This window comes from Andrena cerasifolii, chromosome 9 (genome assembly GCF_050908995.1).
Source record: "Andrena cerasifolii isolate SP2316 chromosome 9, iyAndCera1_principal, whole genome shotgun sequence".
Lineage (NCBI taxonomy): Eukaryota > Metazoa > Arthropoda > Insecta > Hymenoptera > Andrenidae > Andrena > Andrena cerasifolii.
The window spans coordinates 11,141,352-11,160,580 of record NC_135126.1 but is presented as its reverse complement, the minus strand read 5'-3'; the positions used below and the strand labels follow the sequence as shown (position 1 = coordinate 11,160,580).

The 19,229-nt window shown below is 49.3% G+C and overlaps 1 protein-coding gene across 3 annotated transcripts in view; it reads right to left on the bottom strand.

The window, feature by feature from the left end:
- The window catches only part of LOC143373269 (uncharacterized), a 250,056-nt gene that overhangs the window by 146,148 nt on the left and 84,679 nt on the right, over positions 1-19,229 (bottom strand). For 2 of the 3 annotated variants that reach the window (XM_076820372.1, XM_076820373.1), the window contains exon 2: positions 12,165-12,396. In XM_076820372.1, the coding sequence (XP_076676487.1) occupies positions 12,165-12,297 (133 nt within the window). In that variant the 5' untranslated portion in view covers positions 12,298-12,396. Of the gene's footprint in view, positions 1-12,164; positions 13,251-19,229 lie in introns of all 3 variants that reach the window. The other variant, XM_076820371.1, reaches the window with a different exon arrangement.

Genomic DNA, 19,229 nt, shown 5'->3' with positions numbered 1-19,229 from the left:
ACAGCGGAGGGGAAACGAGAAAAACGCCGGAGTGGATGATTACTAGGTAACGCAGGAGATGGATGCTGCATTCTCTGGAATCATCGTAGCAGAAGCCTTGGGAACGGTCAGAGGGTTTCCGTAGCAGGAAAATTCTCATTCGAGACGGACAGTCGTTAGAGAGTTCAACGTTTCCACGGCGATATTTCCCTTGCTCCCTTAAACGAAAGAGGTACCTACCCACCGCTGCAGCCCACTTGCGTCTTGTTTAGACGAGAGTCTCCCGTTGCACATCGCGTGATCGCCGAGCTGGCTCTGTAGGTAAATTCGCCGATGCGGTGCTGAATATCCAAGCCAGAAGAAAACATTCGAGGCTCTTCTCTCAGAGCAAACTCTCCATTTAATTGGAACCGTAAGAGTACGAAGCTATCCTTCCTAGTAAGGGAGGGCGAAATGTAGTCTAGCGCGCGGGAAGCAGACACCGCCATGCTACTCGAGAACCGTGAAAAGCCATTATTTCCAGGAAAATTCTGATCGATCCTCGATATTTTCAATTGGCGTGGCACGGACTGCCGTCCCCGATTGTTTCCAGGGGCGGTGAAACATTTTTCGAACACCTCCGAACTCTCTGCCAGCGAAAATTTTAATCGAGAAACTTCCACGGGGCGAGCCTGTTATTTATTCGACCATACAATTTTGTAAATCCAGCAGGGTAGAATGTCCAGCATTCTTTAGCTACGCAACACGAGAATCGAGCGCGATAGGGTTCTGTATGGCAGGGATATCAATAACTGCCTGAGCAGCAGGGTCGTGTGCAGTTCATTCTGTAATATCAGATACTCGCCACGAAACCAGCAAGTTTCAAGCATCTAAGCCATTTTAGGTCGAAGCTGCAGATCCAGGGAACTACTTGGAGTATCGGTTGGATCGTCCAGAGAAAGGATCGCAATTTCCCTAACGATCAAATCTTCGCTACCACCACATTGGCAGGCTCTGCTTTCCGTTAAGATTAAGTTCCACGATCCCCTGGAAGTTGCCGAGACTCCGGAACGGCCGCGCGGAGGGTTCGGTAAAAATCGTTTACCCTTGGCCGCCGTGCGAATAAACACGAGGCTCGAGTATATTTGCGGGCCCTCCGGTAAAAAGCGTAAATAATCCCCTCTCGCCCCGGTCGAGTAAACCACCAACTTTTCGAATATCGCGAGCCCGGTGGATTCGAGAGTAACCCGTAGGAAAGAAGCAATCTCGGCCCCGTTAGCGCGCCCTTCTTTCTCTTATTGGACTATCGTTTAGCGTGGAACGGGAGGATACCAGTTCCCCTTGCGGCACGCCGGGCTAGAATTAAAAACCAGGCTTCTCCTGCGATTTCATCGGCTGCTGGTTGCCGGGATCCCCCAGCGCAATTACAGGTAAGCGAATACGTTCGCACGTACCGTTCTCGAAGCTAGCCAGCGAAATTGGGAGTCGGGCTACCTCGAAAAGCAAATTTGCATTACACCCCGTGGGAACATTTGCATTTTTCACTAAGTTCTCGCTTATCCGAAGAAACAGTCTACCAATCGACGGATTCGGATTTGAAATTAAACGAGGTAACTGCCCCGGGGATCGAGGTATTAAGAAGGATTTCTGCGCCCGCGGCATTGACCACCCACGCGCGAAACGGTTAAGGCTCGAAAGGCGCGAGCGCCCCGTGAAATTTCCGCGCAAAAATATCGAGTAAATATTTCGACGCGACGCATCCCGGTTGATGCGAAACAACAGCTGAAAACAAGGGACACTAGGAAAACAAGGCGCCCTGTTTCCGCATTTTTTTTTCCGTGATTTGATGTTTACCGCGGGAGCGCGAGCTTTAAAGAACGTGTCTATATAGAATGCATATCGACGTGCCAGGGAATTCGTTGTAATGTTTACATCGTGACGCGGAATCATACGGGCGCCTCGGGAAAGCTGTTTCCCCGAATCATGCTCGGCTTAGGTAAGCGTCGTAGATGTCCTTTTAATTCGGCTCTCGCTAATGCGGCGGAAAATCGTTTTCCTCGTCCGTTGGACGGATTAATTAAGGATTAATCAAGGAGGGCGGATCTGTCAATTAACCGTGGAGACACAAAAGAAACTGTGAAATACGGAGTAACGAAGTTAGCGCCGCGGCGCACAGTGGTCTAATTCGCGAAAAAGCTGGCCAAAATATGAAGGCATCTTCCGATTTGTACAAAAATTGATATACAAGGGTTTTTGATTCAGAATCTGAAGTCGAAATTGCAAAAAGAAGACAAATGGTGGTCGAGTACCTGAAAAAATATCAAATTTAACAGACACCTAGTACTTTAGTTTTCGTGGTCGCTGATATCAAATGTGTCATCGAAAATATAAAATTCATAATGGAGGATGTAAAAGGAAAATTTTTCAGTTGCATATCCTTCTACGCAGTGTACTTGAAATGAAGAATTTCTTCTCTTTGCGTATAAAAGCGTATAACATTAGTTTTTTCCTCGTTCTTTATTAAGGGAGGACTAAAATGTACGATATATTGGGAAGGGAAATACACGGGTAAATGTACAAATATTTTCGACTGCTGCTATGCAAATTTAATGTTTATAACACATATTTTAATGGTAAAACATTTCACAAATGAATTCCTTCAATGAAACTTTGCGTGATAGATTAAAAATGATAGAAATATCAAGACATTAAGGACCAAGAAATTAAGCCAACTTTGAAGGTTTATATAATAATAACTGATTACTGTATTTTAATTTTTCAAACAGTATTTGTTACATTGCAATGTATATAACAAATGTGCCATAGTAGCAAAACGCTGTTTTATACTTTGAAAATTGCATTTTGGCCAGCTTTTTGGCGAATTAGACCACTGTGCGGCGGTACGCGAGGCCCGCGAAACTCCGCGTGCGCAGTTGCGCGGGACTGATTTAAACGATTTAATCAGAGGAACCCGAAGTGTAGAATTCTCGTTATCCCTTTAGTTTGATCTTTTTTCGTGGCCCGCGAACCTATCTTCGCAGCTTTGAATATTATGCCGGGGGGGGGGGGAGGGAACGGAGCAGCAATCTTGCTCACTTTACGCTGGTTATTAAAATTCAAATCCAACGATGCAAATGCACGCTGAATTAAATCGGGGCGGCTTTGTGGCGCGCCGCGGATTTCGCGATGGTGCAACGTTTTCGCACGTCAATCCGCGAGGGCGTCTGGCGGAATTTTTTGACGAACCGTGGCCACAATTCGCGTGCCTGGATTCTGTCATAAACGTGTCGCAGGCGGCGCAGTAATCTGGGCAAAGTAATCGAAGGTGTAGGCTGGTCGTTCGCTGTGCACTGTAATACGCTTGCTTTATCTGTGCCATATGCACCCGTGAGGCCGAGATTGAAACATAAGCCACCATGTTCCCCGCGCTCTCCTTATCCCGACCCGCTATTCCACAGTTCACTGCTTCGTTGCGCATTCCCTGATACGTGGTGACGTCGATTAATTTTCATTAAACGAATAGATTATACGCCGCTATCTCGCGGCGCACGACAGGGAGGCAGTGGAGGCTCTTAAACGATCGAGTGTATTTGTTTCAGTTAACCACTAAACGTCCCTAGATTACCACGGACCAATTCCTCTCGGAAATCATCGCGCCCATAGGTAACTGAATATTCTGAGAAACAACGCTGGTATGCGCTTCAAAGCGCATCGACTTCTCATGCACTCTTTCCAGTAATTAAAGCGGCCTTCCATTCAACCCGCTATACCTCGTTACACCAAGCACCGCTCAACTCTTTCGGCCAGTTACTCGATTTTCTTCCCACCTCGCCAAACTATTACCCCCATTGTTCCACTTGACGCGCCCCTAATTACCGGCGCGGCGCGTGCTGGCATCGGGGATGATTTGACGCGGACAACGTGGGACCGCAGAGGGCCGCGCGGGTCCTCTGCACGCACAATCATGGCGCCAGCAAGTGGCAAAATGCAGTTCCGGAGATTTCGAACAATATCGCGCCGCTGGCGAACGGCTGGGGCCGTCGACAGAAACTTGGACGGGAGTGGCAACTCGTGGACGCTTCGGTGCGACGAGAATCGGTTGGCAAGAGGACGGAAAGGGGCAACGGGGAGGGGCGGTGAACGGATGCTGGATGACGAGAGACCAGGCCAGGGACGAGGCAATTGTATCGCTCTTGCCAATTCCACGGGCCCGTGACTAATTGTTCTTGTCAGGGCTGCGAGTAGCGACCTATTGCTGAGCGATGACGAGAACCCGAAATGGCGCGCCTCCACTTCGACCGCCCCCTCGGCTACGTTCACGTTTTCTTGCTGGATCGTGAAATTCGTACATTTTCTGGTAACGATGCGTCGCTTAGTCGGGGGAAGCGAGGGCACAACCCCGAGACCACGAGACGCGAGCGAAGAAAGATGACGGAGATACGCTCGCTCGTTGATATTCTTTTGGATTCGATCATTTTAAGTGCAAACTTTGAAGGACGAGCTTTGGCATTTTAAGTTTCGCTTATCCGGGCTGAGAGTCTGCGTTTTACACGATAAACGCGCGGAGTTTTATGAAGGTCGACAGGGAACTGGATTCTGAACGGTGTCTGCCAAAAACGGGCTTCCACGCACCCGATAAAACACAAAGTTACGCGTGGGCTAGATTATGTCCCGGGCGATTTCAGCGGCGCGCGAGATTAAGAGGACAATTAGTTAAACGTGAACAATGGACCGTGTAAATAGTTGATTGGATAACACCGGCGGGACGATTAAGGGCGATTTATTATAAGGCGTAAAGCTCTTGGCAACCCCGGATGAGACAAATTATACTCCGCGTATAATTGCCGGCGTTATCTGCAAGGTATTATCGCGGGATGGTAATTAACGTCGCTAAACAAATTAGCGGGCACGGCCGTGGTACTCCGGCCGGAATGAATAAAGTTAATTGAATAATGTAATTTTCTTCGCGGCACGATTTGTTAATTAGAACGAGTGGAGAGTTCGTTATCGCGCCTGAGGTGTTTCAGGGAGGGCGGCCAGATATTATATTTTAGGGATATAATATAACCGCTATCGAGGTGGTGAATGATAACGAAATTACAATGATTACCATATGGTAATGTGATTCGCCGAAGGACTGGCGCCAGTCACGTGGCAAATTACCGCGTTCTCTAATCCCCGGTCTATGTAGGTATATCGAACCCGTCCTCGAAATCGACTGTGCATACATACATACATACATATGTATGCAAGCATGCATTATCGCTGTTTGTGTAGACTAAATCGCCCAATGCGAGCACAATATTTTGAGGGCCACTAACTTCCACCGACAGCAGTGTTCCGCAGGGGTGACGTTTGTTACCGAAAGCGTTGCTGGTAATAGTCACGGCAAAAGGACCGACGTTAAGGTGCCCCTGTTTACCGCGTCGCGTGCGTACGTGTCAAAGCCCATATCGCGTTACAGTTTTGCTAATGATATACAACGCATCGTCACAGAGTTTCATTAACGAACTCACCAACGGACGTCAAGAAATTACTTTACTACCCCACGGCGGGGTATACGCACGCACATCACGAGCCAGGATTCTTGGAATAGCAAGCTTCTCCCGGGTCCAATTTGTCCCCCGCAATATATTTCGCGGGAAGTTGCACGGCTCCTGGCGGAGCGCTGCTTACGCGAAACTCGGCGACTAAAAACGCACAATTAATTCCATCTACAGTCACTTCTCCGGGCCATACTTCAATCCAATGCACGTTCGGCTCCTTTAACTTCACCGTGCCTTGAATGAAAGACGCTTTACGCACACTAACAAGCAGAATGTTTCCAGCCCTGGCATTGCATACGATATTTCTCGCTCGTGCCCCGGTACCCTCGCTTTTCCATCCACGGCGCTCCCATTACCCGAGACTTTCTATCGCCAGACCGTCAACGAGCTACAGCCGCGGAGCAACGTTCCTTGAATTTGCCGCCGGCAATCAACGTCGTTAATTTCTCCTTTAAGAAGCAAGGCAAGCTCCGAAGCGGTCAGACTTGCTCCGTGGTTCCCTAATCTCCCAGTTGAATATCAAACGCGAGTCTGAGGCGCTGAGCCGTGCAGAGAGTATGTGTACATATATACTCTACCTGAGTATCGAAGGAATCGCAGCGCCTAACAGGCAGCTGCTTTGGCAGAGAGAATGAAGCGGAGGGATGGAGAGAGTGAGTGAGAGAGAGAGAGAGAGAAGCAGAGAGTGTGAGAGAATGTGGCGGAATGTTGGCTGCGGAGACAAATTGTCGAATAGTGCTTGCGGTCGGACGTACACATGTTCACCGAAGTTGGGTTACATTTAGAAAACAGGATTACAGTTCGCTTCACAGTGCTGGCCTGGCCGGCGAGCGGACTCCAAGACTATGAAACTGCAATGCACCTGCACACTGGGCGCCCAGGTGGCTTTCCAGGTCCGTCCGCTTTGTTTTCGTTCGCGGTTTCGACGCGCCGAGCAACTTCGCGCCGAGCTGCGAAATCAACGCGGGCAGAGCTCTCGTTTCCCCTAGTTCCCGTCGAATACCCTCCGCTTGCTCCGCGGCTACTCTTCCAGTGAACTTTCAGGTGGGTTATGCCATGTGGGCGGGGAGAAAGCTTCCCCGGGGAAAGAGAACGATCGAAATGGAGGCACACCGTGCGACTCGTGATTCAGAAGCTTCGGGGGAGTCGATGAGAAGTGTGGTCTCCTTCTGCGGGACCAGTTTCTTGGTGGTTTTGGAATTTTTCCCTGTTCTACGATATCACTGGCAGCTTGAGAGGTACTTCTGTGTGGGGCGCAGCAGGTTATTCAGGTGTTACTCGGCCGAAAACTGTCTGTGGGCTCCTCCTCGAGTCTGCAAGCACGTTTCATTACGAACACAAGGACTGTTGGGGCCAGAATTGCTTATGTAGGCAGCGTTATCATCAATATTGGATTCTTCCATGCGCAGACATGCACCTGAATACAGAGGGACAACGTTTTCCGTTCTCCACGGCTACGTGCTCTTTCTTTGACAAAGCAAACAGGACGCGGCCTGTGTTTGCTCGTGCAAGCTAAGCGTCCTCCGCTTTGCAAACTTTCCGCACGTAGTTTCGCACCCCGCGCCATCCAGGGAGCGGCGCAGCATCCCGTGGCGATTTGAAATTATTTCGTGGACAAACTATGGCTGCCGTTCCGCGCTCCATAATTCATGCATGTATTAAGACTCTGGCGTTGATTTTCAATGAAATGATCAATCGCGCCGGCGATGCCTTCGTTTCTAGAGCGGCGCACTCTGGAATTCCAGCGCCTGTCAGCCGAGAACACGCGAATAAATAACTGCTCCAAATGCTCGAGCTTGGAAGCGCGGAAAGTTATAATTAAACGTTTCCCGTGTCCAATTCCCTTTCGACGCTCGCAGGATTTTCATTCGCATCTTCCTAAAGCCATTTCATCGCCTCGTATGAAAAGAAAAGAAACTCCGATCTGCGCGGCACTCGCGTGCCCGATTCCTCTTTAATGACACGGCACCGAACAAAGCGTGGCGAGGAACGCAATTAATTCGCGTCACGATCTGGCGCCGCGGTGAACTCGTTGATAAAACAATGTAATAAAAGCCGCGCAAGGATCAAAGTTTGGCCCGTGAGGAACATCCCTGCCGCCTCGAGGACCGAAAGGATCGCCGTCCGGGAAGAAAAAAGAAAAGGGCAGAGGGGCGCGGGGGAAGATGGGAGGACGACCACTTAGTCCAAGGGGGATACGAAGAGGCGTGACGAAAGAGGGCCGTTCAGCTTCGTAAGAACTTACGAGCAGCCCGAAATGGCCGCAACATTCGGCCCTCATTCAGCTGGGCTGACTCTTGTTGCGGCTTTACGAGCCGCCCCTCCCGCAACTTTTTTTTTTTACAGCCCGACTTCATTTGGTAGAGGAAACTTTCCGCCAGGGCGGTGAACGCAATTGCGCGCTGCAAGTCGTTCAACTTCTGCCGGGATTCCCTACTGCGAGCTAACTGGCCCGATTCAGGGCGGACGAAATCGGGGGAATCATCGAGCTGGTCCCTGCCACGGGGCGAGATTGACGGCTGAATTTTATTTTCGGATCCCGTCGTCCCTGGCGAGCTTACCCAGGGCGATTGTGGGACGATCGATCGCGCCGTAAGATAGTAACGTGAACGCGAGGGAGGATATTTAGGTGAGAAGATCAGAGCGTCGCCTTGGATACAGAGAAAGCTTTAGTAGAAAGGCAGGCGCGAGCGGTTAATATAGAAAAGATAATGGATGCCTCGATTTGAGAAAGTAAGTTAAAGTTTCAGGGATAAACTGGCGGGAGCGTTTATGAACGGTGCAAATTCACCCTCCGATAAAGCCGGCGACTTGCGAACGCGTGACGGAAAGAACCTCGTGTCTCGTAATTAATTAAAAACATTTGAGGTAAGCTGCCCCGAGCCAAGGTCGATGCTGGCATGAAGAATGCCTTCCTCGTGCCACCGTACACCTCTGTATCAACCCCTCAGCCTCTTTCTCAGTTACGTGCAACGCAGATCCGTTTCTCTCGCGAGCGAATTATTAGAACGGCTCTCCGTCTCTCTCTCGGGGGCTCTTGTTACCCACCGTTAATTAGAGTACAGTCTGCTACTGACGACAACCAACTGCAAAGGAGAGTCTTCACCAGCACGCCCCTTCCTACACACACCACCACTTCGTCGCCTACCCTAACTCCCCCGGTCGCCCAACAACCGATCCGCGCCACCGACGCGATGTTTGTGGCTTGAGTTATTCTGCAGGATCTCCACGCGACCCATGAGTGCCCTTCAAGGGGGTGGGCAGGCTAACGTAGACGTTGGAACGGTTAAAGTCCAGCGCGGTCATTCCTGAAACGTCACTGGGAATCGCTGCCAAGTTTGGCCAGACATGCGATTAAGCGAGGATAACTGGATGCAAGAGAAGTGGCTCGGAGAAAATTAATTGGAAATTAACGGTTTCGATAACTTGGAGGATATTATATATAATCGTGAGCTGTTAAATAATGATGTAAATGGTTAAGGGCCCAGGGTCACCCTTTCCCGTTATCCGATCGAGCTCAAACTTTGCACGGATTTTTCTTTAATTATTTGGAACTATTCTGGAGGGTGCCCCGAAGAAAATCTTGAAAAACAATTTTACCAAGAATAAATAAGAGCCACCCTACTAGACACGGTAGATAATTTATTTCGTGCAAAAAAAAATCACCAATGGCGCATTGTTGCATTACAACCATTTTAACCAAATAGTGCAATTGACTATTTCGCGAAAGCGACGAGAAGATCGTAATCCGCGGCAATCGAGTGGCGCAAGTGATTAAGGTTCGTGGTCAGACTACGCAGAGTTTGAAACTCCGTCGACATTTCCCTGGTCCATATCAGTGGGTTCACAGCTCGCGCTGGTAATCTTAGACGTATCCGCCGGAAATTGAGTTACTTCGCGCACGTTTCGAATTGATTTCCAGCTTGCAAAGCCCTGTACCTTTTCGGGGGCCGTGATTACTTTTCGATCCGGTGTACGTGGATCGAATGATCGTCGATGCCCCGATGCGTTTAAGCCGTGAAAGCTGCCGTCCCCAGAGTGTGATAATTCGGTCTCCGCGTGATACATTGTTATTGCCTTTATAAGCTTTAATGGAAAAGAATCACGGCCGCCATCCTTCTTCCCTAATAAATGCGTTGATTTAAGGGGCCTCTTTCCTCCGTGCCGGAGCACATTCTTCTCCGTCGACCAGTAATCCGGTCGGGGTGCGGGCGCTCCGAGATCGAACCATCAGGTGTAAGTCTGCGGTTACGTAACTAAAATCGAATCTCGCTTACCGCGGCAAGGTGAAATGTCGCGTACCACCCGACGCTGGAGCACAATGAAGCAGCTTCGAATCGATAAATCAACCGCGGAAATAGTAAATTCGTTCCCCGTACCGTGGTTGGGTGCGAATGACACGTCGCGGGGTAAACGAAACCACGTTCGAACCGAATCGTGATGATTCATCTGCCAGACGCAAGGAATCCACTATCAACGTTATCCTTGAACGTAACGAAAGTCTGCGAGCAACGGCGAGAACGCGTGTACACCGATTTACGGGGCGAGAGCGGGTCCCTGTCGACGGCGTGCATGAAAAACGCGGACAGGAATTTCATTAGCGAGCGAGGCGGAGGCGGATCGTCCCGAAAGATGACGCGATCGTTCGTACGGGACGTGAACACCGCTGAAAACGAATCCACTGCAAACTGATCGTCACACTTGACCCGAATTGCTGGCGCGCTGATTAAAACACGGCTGCGAGGCGCAGCTTTCCTATTTGTCAACGACACGTGCCGCGCCCGATTATTCGTTCGATCGTTCGCTCGCGAGAGCTTCGAATGCAGCAAGTTATTAGCGAGCCGCGCGTTACAAGTCGATCCGCCAGCGAGAAATCCGAGATCCATCGGCGCCGTTGCAAATCACCCTCCGGACGCCCGCCCTTGGAAGCACGACTTGGCCGTCGCGGCACAAACTCGATACGCCATTAATTGTACTCGTTCGCGAACTTTCGCGCACGTCGCGGGATCGTTAATTGACGCGATCAATCTGGCGCTCCGGTGGCGCTCGTGTCTGTCACGGCTACACACCTGATTGGTAAAGTTCGACCGGAATGACGTGGAATCAGTAAAAAAAAGCAGAGGAAATACCGAGTCGAGGTAACGAAGTGATACGTCATGGTTCATTGGGTGGCTTTTATTGGCCAAATGCTTGCGGATGAAACGATGTCCTCGGTTTTATCTAGTCCTGCAGTCGTTGATCGGTAGCAAACGATAATATCGTTGGAGAGCTTGATCAATTCATTGGCAAAGAGAGTTTTAAACTGTTAAAAAGCTAGTAAGAAGCTTGTACACTCTGATTTTCCTCTGACGAGATTATCTCGGTTCCTTCTTCGCTGTTTCACGCCCTCTTTTTTATGCGGCGCGAAATGAGATATAGTCGGGTTCGGCGAGGTGCAAAAATATGTAAACCGAAGGTGTCGATACGGTTATTTGTAAGTCAAGCAGGTACTGTGCGGGAGCACTGTTGTTTCGAGATCAATCGGGCCAAAGAGAAATTGGCCGCACGTGAGAAACGTTCCCCCTTGCCAGCGGTTCGGAATACGTAGGGTAAAGTAGCCGAATATGACGACCTCTCCTAATATGAGACCCCAGCTTATCTCCATTACAGAACTCTTAAATGTCATAGCGATGCTATTTCTTTACTAACTAACCGTGTATTAGTTGTTTCGTCCGCACAGTGGCATTGTAATTAATTCTGAGCAAGCACATATTTCTGAAATACGTTGCAGAAAGTTTTCGAAGTGGTTCGATTAAATTACAAATACCTCTAAAGTGGTAAGTGTATAATGATTTTCATAAATGCTGTTGTATTGTGCTTGCAATGAAGTTTAAGGCTTAATAGACTTTATAAAAAAAGAAAGAAAAAATAAGTTTCAGGAAAACACAAACTGTGTCTCATAAGACATTATTCCTGAAACTTATTTTTTTTTTTTCTTATTAAGAACCCATTTTTTTCTGCGTATTGGAATGACTTTCTTTATTATTTTATTTTGAAGAAGCCGAATTTTTGTTATAGTACTATCCAGCAGGTTGCTAAAGAATACAAATTCTACTTTCAAAACGTGTATCGAATTTTAATAAAAGTGCTCTCAGTCAAGAGTTATGATGTTTCTGAGAAATGAGTCTCATATTCGGCTACTTTACCCTATCGGCGGCGCGAGTTATGAATGAGCGTCGCGGAGCTGAAGTCTCGCGGCTGCACCTCGGCATCGCGAATTTCTTTTTCAATGCTCCGGACGTTGGCTGAAATGTAATTAACCGAAGCCATTAACGTGTATCGCGTTCGCGAATGCTGCTGGGTTTCGTGTAACTCACCGTAACAAGCATTTCAATCCAACTGTTCCAATGCTCAACGAGCGTAATGCGATACAAAGCCACGAACGAAATTCATGTGGCTAATCATACGTATGTAAGTCGAGAAATAATATTTCGTTATATCTATTTTGAGATATTTCAAACTTACGGATTGCAGATACCGCAAACTGTGGACACGCGACGTGACCTCAGCATAGAAATTTAATAAAAAGAAATTCGAACAATTGCTGTAGTTTAGAACGATGCAATTCTACAACGATGCCCACAGTTTCGACATAATTTACCAGAGAAGAAGTGTACTCACTGTATGCTCCCACGTAGATCGGCGTCCATGTGACCTGAGAGTGGACGAGCGTCGTAGCCACGAAGAGAACGGCTCCGAACCACACACTCAAACGGGCCGCACTCATTACACTAACAGCCCCGACAATCGCCATTTCTCCACGTTTCAATCAGTCCTCTGCCTTAATATCATCTTCGCCGCCGCCTCTTTCACTTCGCGCACCGTCGCGGCGAGTCTCTGATTCTATTTGTCCCTGTCGCGGAAGAGTGCGCAATGGCGAGTCACTGGGAACGATCTATCGCTCGATCGCGATACGTTCGATCCTCGACCCCATCCCCAGTTTCGCCCCGAATCACGTCCCGCCGCTGCTCGAGCCGTGTGTCTCAATTTATTCGCGGCATGGATCTAAAGCAACGTTCGGTACATGCCGAAGTCGGACGCGTCGTTCATAAGCAATTAGCCCTGTAAGAAACAATCCCCCGTCGCGAGATAATTTCGTGCAGCCGCGGCAGAAGCAGAAGGGGGTTAATGATCCGTGAACGGGCATCTGTTTCCATTCGTTTCAACGGTCGCGGTTAAATGGCCCGTGTTATTATTGGATTCTCGCGGCTAAAGGGAAACTTTTAAATTAGCGCCTCTTTATACCCGCGCAGCATTCCACCGTCGGGGGGTATCGCGTTACGTACAATTTCCCGCCCCGCGCCCGTTATTCTTCGCCCCCGACAGAATCTTCATTTCTGCGCGGGTCTTGATTCATTCGCCCGATATTTCACGTCCCCGCGCCCGAATAGCGACGGTCGTATCGTTCGTTCGTTCGTTTCGTCCGGAGCGACGCAAATGCGCGACGGGCGACTGTTCCGGATCGAGAAGTAACTCGCCGTGAAACAGTTGTTCCGCCTTTAATCCCCGCGCGTTCCGTGGATTCGCAAAGACGCGTGGCCACGATCCGCGGCGCTTCTCCCCAGCACGCTCGGTCTCGATTCAACCCCCTTTGCCACGGTTTTCGTTCGAGAACCCTCCTCGCAGCCGAGCCAGCCCTTCCGTCTGTCCTCGTTTCACTCCCGCCGAGCCGAGCAAACCTTTTGCTCGACGAATTCCAGGCTCCGTCTGCAACAAAACAGCAAACCAGCTCCCGTTAGAGAAGCCCCTTTAACGCTCGATCATTAAGAGATAAAGCATGGATAAATTTAGCGGCGGCGCCCTGAAAGCTCCCTCGTTTTCGGGAAATTAGCGCCGCTTGAATAGGGAAACCGTGAATAGTTAAGCTTTATTTCGCCACTCCTAGTACCTATCGGTTAAATTAGCTAATGGTTCCGCCCGCTAAACAATCGACCGTGACAGCCTAACGCTTTCCTAATTGCCGCGCGATTAACAGCTGCTTACGTTCATTATTTTCCCATTAACCTGGTCCTTTTGTGTTGTTCCGCCGGTTCAACGTATCCGAGGGAAAATTAGGCGCGCAACGGGCAATGTTTGCGCGACGTAAACGGCACACAGTTGCGAATGGATTCTGGCCAATCCCTTTCCGAAACGAACGCCTCCTATTGCTATAACTTCGTGCCCCAAATGCTAGTCAAAGTCGACCTATAATCATTCTCTGTACAGAACAATCCTCCTCTCAACTAGACATCGTCAATGCAAATCAATGAGCCTAATGAATAAAGTGTAAGCAATTGCTTTTTCTTAATATTTTACTAGGAATTGCTTAAATTCGTGCGAATAAAAACAAAAGCATTTGCTTTATCTTGTAGGAATACCTAAACTGTCTAGGAATTGCTTAAAGGAATCGCTTTTCCTTTATTTTTTTAGGAATTGCTTACAATCGAGTGAATAAAAGAAGCAATTGCTTTTGCTAAATAAGCAATTCCTTAAGAATTTTTATTCATATGAAAATAAGAAATTCCTTTTTTGTTTAAGTAATTGCTTTTTAAGCAATTGATTTGGCTAATAAGGAATTGCTTGTAGGAATTGCTTAGTTTTTATTCATCAGGCCCAATGTCTCTCTGATATTGACTTGTTTTCTATTCCCCTCGACACCCTTCGAAATCACCAACATAAGTGACGTGTGTCACGATTATCACCTAGTTTTTAATGCTCGCTGATTGCGCTTCCTCAGACCGAATAATTGTTGTTGTTGTTAGATCCACACACTTTGTACACTAAAGAGCTTCTCCCGTTGACAGTAATAAATAATAATAAATTAATCACCCAATAGCCAATGTATTTGCGACCCTACGCATCGATCCACGACCAAGCAACCTTTTTCCATCCCCTACGCTTGTTAAAGAACCGTGCACCCCATTCGAATGGAGCGTGTCCTCGGTATTATCCCTCCGCATAACGGGCACCACGTGTAGACCCCAATAACTCGAAATATTCGCGCACGACGTTCGTTTCTTCGCCGTTGGAGAATATCGCGTTGTCGATGTCTCGTTAGCGTATCTACATCGGGTGAGGAGGGACGCGTAAGCCGGGCCCTACCGATTCCCACGCCATCTTGACACGGGATGGTGACCGTGATGTTGTCTGGGTGGGTCATTACGAGATAGAGAAGGGCAGGCAGTATCTTAGCCGTTCGTAATGTGACAAGCCGGAGAGCGAAGCCCCGTTTTGCCCTGTTATTTACTCGTTATCTCTCTGCATTCGAGCCGACGTTGGCTTGGCCGGCAGTTATGAAAGGTATCGCTGCGCCAGACAGAGGCATCTAAGGAACTCGCCGAGCGTCGTCTGCTGTTCGCCTCCTCCGCAGCGCTCCTCCACTTATCGCCCTGTCTGGCCATCCGCTTCCCTATCTACTTAGCGGTGATCGAGCATGGCGACTCGTGCATCTTTCAGACGCGATCGCAAGGCAGCTCTAAACCTTCCGTCCGGCGGGGGAGGCGAAATGATTGATATAGTATAGGACCTCGAGCTTTAGAAGCGTCGAGTGGCCCGCCGTGATCGCTATTGTACGCCCAAGCAGTTTGTTTATTAACGACCTCTCGCCGTGGCGGGCGTGCTCGAGAACGTGGCTCGATACATTTTCGTCGGAGCGGGTTCCATTAACCTCTTGGCAGGTTATTCTATAGGTCAGTCGAGCGTGCCCGTTCCCGGATCCAATCGTCCAATTACAGGTCGCCGCGTCTATTCGAGCCTAGGAAGACCGTTCCACGGTCTGGCCAAGTGTCTCTTTATAGGAAGAAGATTCCTTTCTTTAACTTTCCTCTCGCTCGCCGGCGGGGGAGGAGGTGGGTGGGTCCCTCATCGAAGGCAGCCGCGGCGAACGAGCCCATTGAAAAGGCGCCGAAGCAGTTAACTTAATCCAGGTGCTGATTGGACACGCTAACCGAGGACGGCGGAATGCAGCAACCGAAGCGGAACGGAAGAAAAGTAAAGGGGATGCTGCTGGGGACCGTGGGGGTGGCTTGGACTCCGCGAGGCTGACCTTAATTGTGCCACGCAATTATGGCCACTTCCGCCTGATAGAAGTAATGCGGCGTTACAAAAAAAAAAGAAGGTCCCGATAAAGGACGGAATCTGCGGTTATGAGAACCTCGGCCGCACAAAGGGGCTGCCTTTCCTGCGCCACTTCTGCTGAAAAATAACCGTTCCGACACTCTTCTCCCGCTATTACGACGTCGCGTCTTGGCTACCTCTCTGCTCCACGCCGATTCAGAGTGCCCAGGTATCGCCCGGCACTCGCCCACGCTTGCCCCGTAAAAAGAAAATCCGTTCCACCGTAGCGCAACATCGTCTATTTACACCGCGAAGATAAACGTAGAATCCGATACTGCCGCTGTGATTGTACGGTTGCGTTCCGCAGAAAGCGGTCTGTACAGACATCAAAGGGTTAGCGGGAAGTGGTAAACAACGTTTTCCGCGGCAGAGAACATAATTAACTTGCTACCGTACTAATTCCATCGCTCTGACGTTTTCTTAGCATGGACCGTTTCATTATTACGTTCCTCGGTTGTGTGCAAACCGAAACGTCCACGTTATTTTTGTACTTTTGCGTGGTTTATGCGTGTGATTGGGTACACGAGAGCAGGACGTGGGAGGAAATTTTGACCGAAAAGCTCTGGATGGTATTAATTTTCAGCTCGCGAACCGCATTTTCCATGCGCTTCTTTTTACGAATTCACTTTTGGAAAACGTACGGAGTTTCAGCGAATAAGCTCGTTAAAGAGACTCTCGTCGTTCCGGGAAACGCTGTTGGAAACCGTTTAAATTCGCAAGGCTAATTACTTCTGAAATTTGCGACTCCCTCGTCCCTCCACCCCTGGGCACCAGTAAAACCCGATACTTTTATCGTTTCAAAGCAGACATTTCTACGGCACCGCCGCAGTTGCAGTTATTTCTCGTTCGTACATGGAATCAGCGAGACATCTTGGGCGTTGGGAGACGGCGGTCGACCGCGTTGCGTTCCGTTCAATTAGCAGCCGGAGCCGCTTTTGGAAATTACACTCGGTCGTCAGACGGGCGACGGACCGTTGTAATTATTAATCGAGTCAGGCATCAATTAGCCGAAATATCGATTAATTGCACATCGGAGGTGTCTTGGCAAATGCACAGCTACAGTCACGATTGTCTGCGGCTTCCGATGACTGGGCGTTTCATCATTCGATTAACCAGCTGTCCTAAGCCGTTTAATATCGAATTTCACCGTCGAATTCGGCGTTACAGTTAATAACTTCAGAATAATTCGTAAACCATTTCCGCTGAGGGATACTGGTGGAACGAATGAAATATCTCCGCCATAGAGATTAACATTTCAGCAATTAATCCGCTTTGTGCTTGTAATTTAAAGGCCACTGAACTCTTTCGAATCCCACTGACAAACTTGCTAAATACGTATTTACGTTTCGCGCGCACTGCTACGGTACCCATGCTGTTTACGCGGGAGCACCGTGAAACAGTAAGGGGATATTCGCTCGGAGCGCGCGAAACGTCGAAGCTGTTTCGCTTTCTCCAGCAGACGCATAATGCCTGTTTGATCGTGCTTGAACAATTTCACGTGCATACATCTTGTCTCTTGTCGTAACACTTCAACCAGAATCGTGCCTATTTTGTTCGCGAAGCGCGCAGCGACGATCTGAATTTATACATCCCGATATAGCAGCGCGATAGAGGTAAACGCGCCGTGAGTTAATATTCCCGACACGAGCCGCAGAAATTCTAGATATCATGATGTACAGCCGTGCACCGCAAACCTTCCTCCCAGTCACGGTGTAATACCCGCTATTACGTTTCCGCTTTTTCGCTGTATTTAAATGGCATCGTACCCCCTTCGCCGTGCACCGCGCTATTTAATCTCATCAATGCGATGCACATGCATTCGTGCGCGCTAGACGAGGCAACTCTTTCGCCCGCGGATTCACATCGACGCCGACGATTAATTTAATGCTCGCCCGACAGAGACGGCTGCGATGCTTCCTTGCGCTTGCAGGATTATACTCCCGATCTATATCCGGATCTCCGGCTCAACGATCCCGCGATCCCATTTGTCTTTCGTTTCGTCAGGGCCAACTGTCCGGTGGCAGGAATTACCGTGCGAGCGTGATCAGCGAGCCCGGCGATGTTTGTCGCCCGGCGAGCGTCGGATTTCGTCTCTAATTTATTTCTCGGCCGTGGATAATGACACGCTCTCGTCCCACGGCGACGGCAGCAGCATCCCCCGAAACTCGTCGGAACGCCAGGACCATTTCGAATCAGCCACCCGGCGACAGTGTTTGTTTTTCACTTTGCCAGTTAAGGCAAACATCTGACGATGTGTTTGCCGTAGTGGAACCTCCGGTTACAAACTGAGAGCTAGCACGGCGCGAGCCCGAATCAATCGGAATCCCTCGGCGATGTCCCCTTGCTTTCGGATTTTTAACGCGAACGACGATCAAAACGGTCCCGTCCGCTGCAAACAGTCTGGCAGATTCGTCCGTGGGTTTATCAACGGCCACTCGAAAAATTTGCTAACGTCGATGTAGGACAGTAGAAGCGTCAAGGGAGCCAGAGTTTCCGAGCGAATGGTGTTGGAACGAAAGACGATGGCTCTGCGATTGATTATCGGTATAGAGAAAATGCTCGCGCGATAATGGCGTCGAATGAAGAGCGCGGGTAGTGTAACGGGCAGAAGCTCCACTCTGTTCGACTTGAGGATGGCAAACGTTAAACTGCAGGCGTTCCTCTGAATTCGTTTTATTCGCATCACGTGCCATCCGCGGACTTACGGCGCACTTGCCCAAAAAGATAAAGCACTTGACAAACGAGATTTCTAGAATGAACGACTCCTAAATGAAGAACGTGACTGTCTGCCATGTACGGCACTTCTACCAAGAGCTCCTTTGCCAAATAAAGAGCGAGTGGGTAGAATTTACATCGTGCGAGTTGCCGACGCTATCGCGCGATGTAGGACGTACGTACGTAAACGTGTCAAGTGTACAGTACCTTTTTATTCTACCGCGAGATCCTTCGATCCCCGTGGAACTCAGCCGCCAGTAGCGAGTAAACAGAAATTAATTCAGCGACGGTATTCGACGATGAAACGGCAGGGAAAGAGGGCGAAGAAGCGGCTGAGGATAGGGAGCAAGAAGCACGAACGAATGGGGAGTCGTTGGGGCAAGGTAACGCGAAACGAGGCTAACAATTTCGCGTTTCTTTGCCGCCCCCGCCTTTCAACCCAATTCTTCCCGCCCGTAGCAAGAACGCTAATGCGGCGGATTAACAAACTCGTATATTTCATTAAGCCGTTTCCCGCGCGCCGACTCTTTTCCACGTCGACTTTTTCGCCCCGGAATCACAATAAACGCCTCGCCGTTAGGCGGATTCCTCTAATCCTCCGGACGGTTACGCGTCGCAATTTATCAAATTCAACAATGCGCGGCCGAGGCGTCCGTGAAAGGGCTGGATATCCCTCGAAACCGCAATTTTTCACCGTTGACGTTATTAAATATACCTACCCCCAGGGCGGGAGAGAGGGGAATAGTTTCAGCCTCGTAATTCATTATAATTACGCTTTCCACGAGGAGATCCTGGAGCGCGCTGGCGCCCCCTTCGCTCCGTATTTCTGGCCCCTCTGCAGCGAGGCCTCGACGCATCTATAAAGACGCGGTTTAA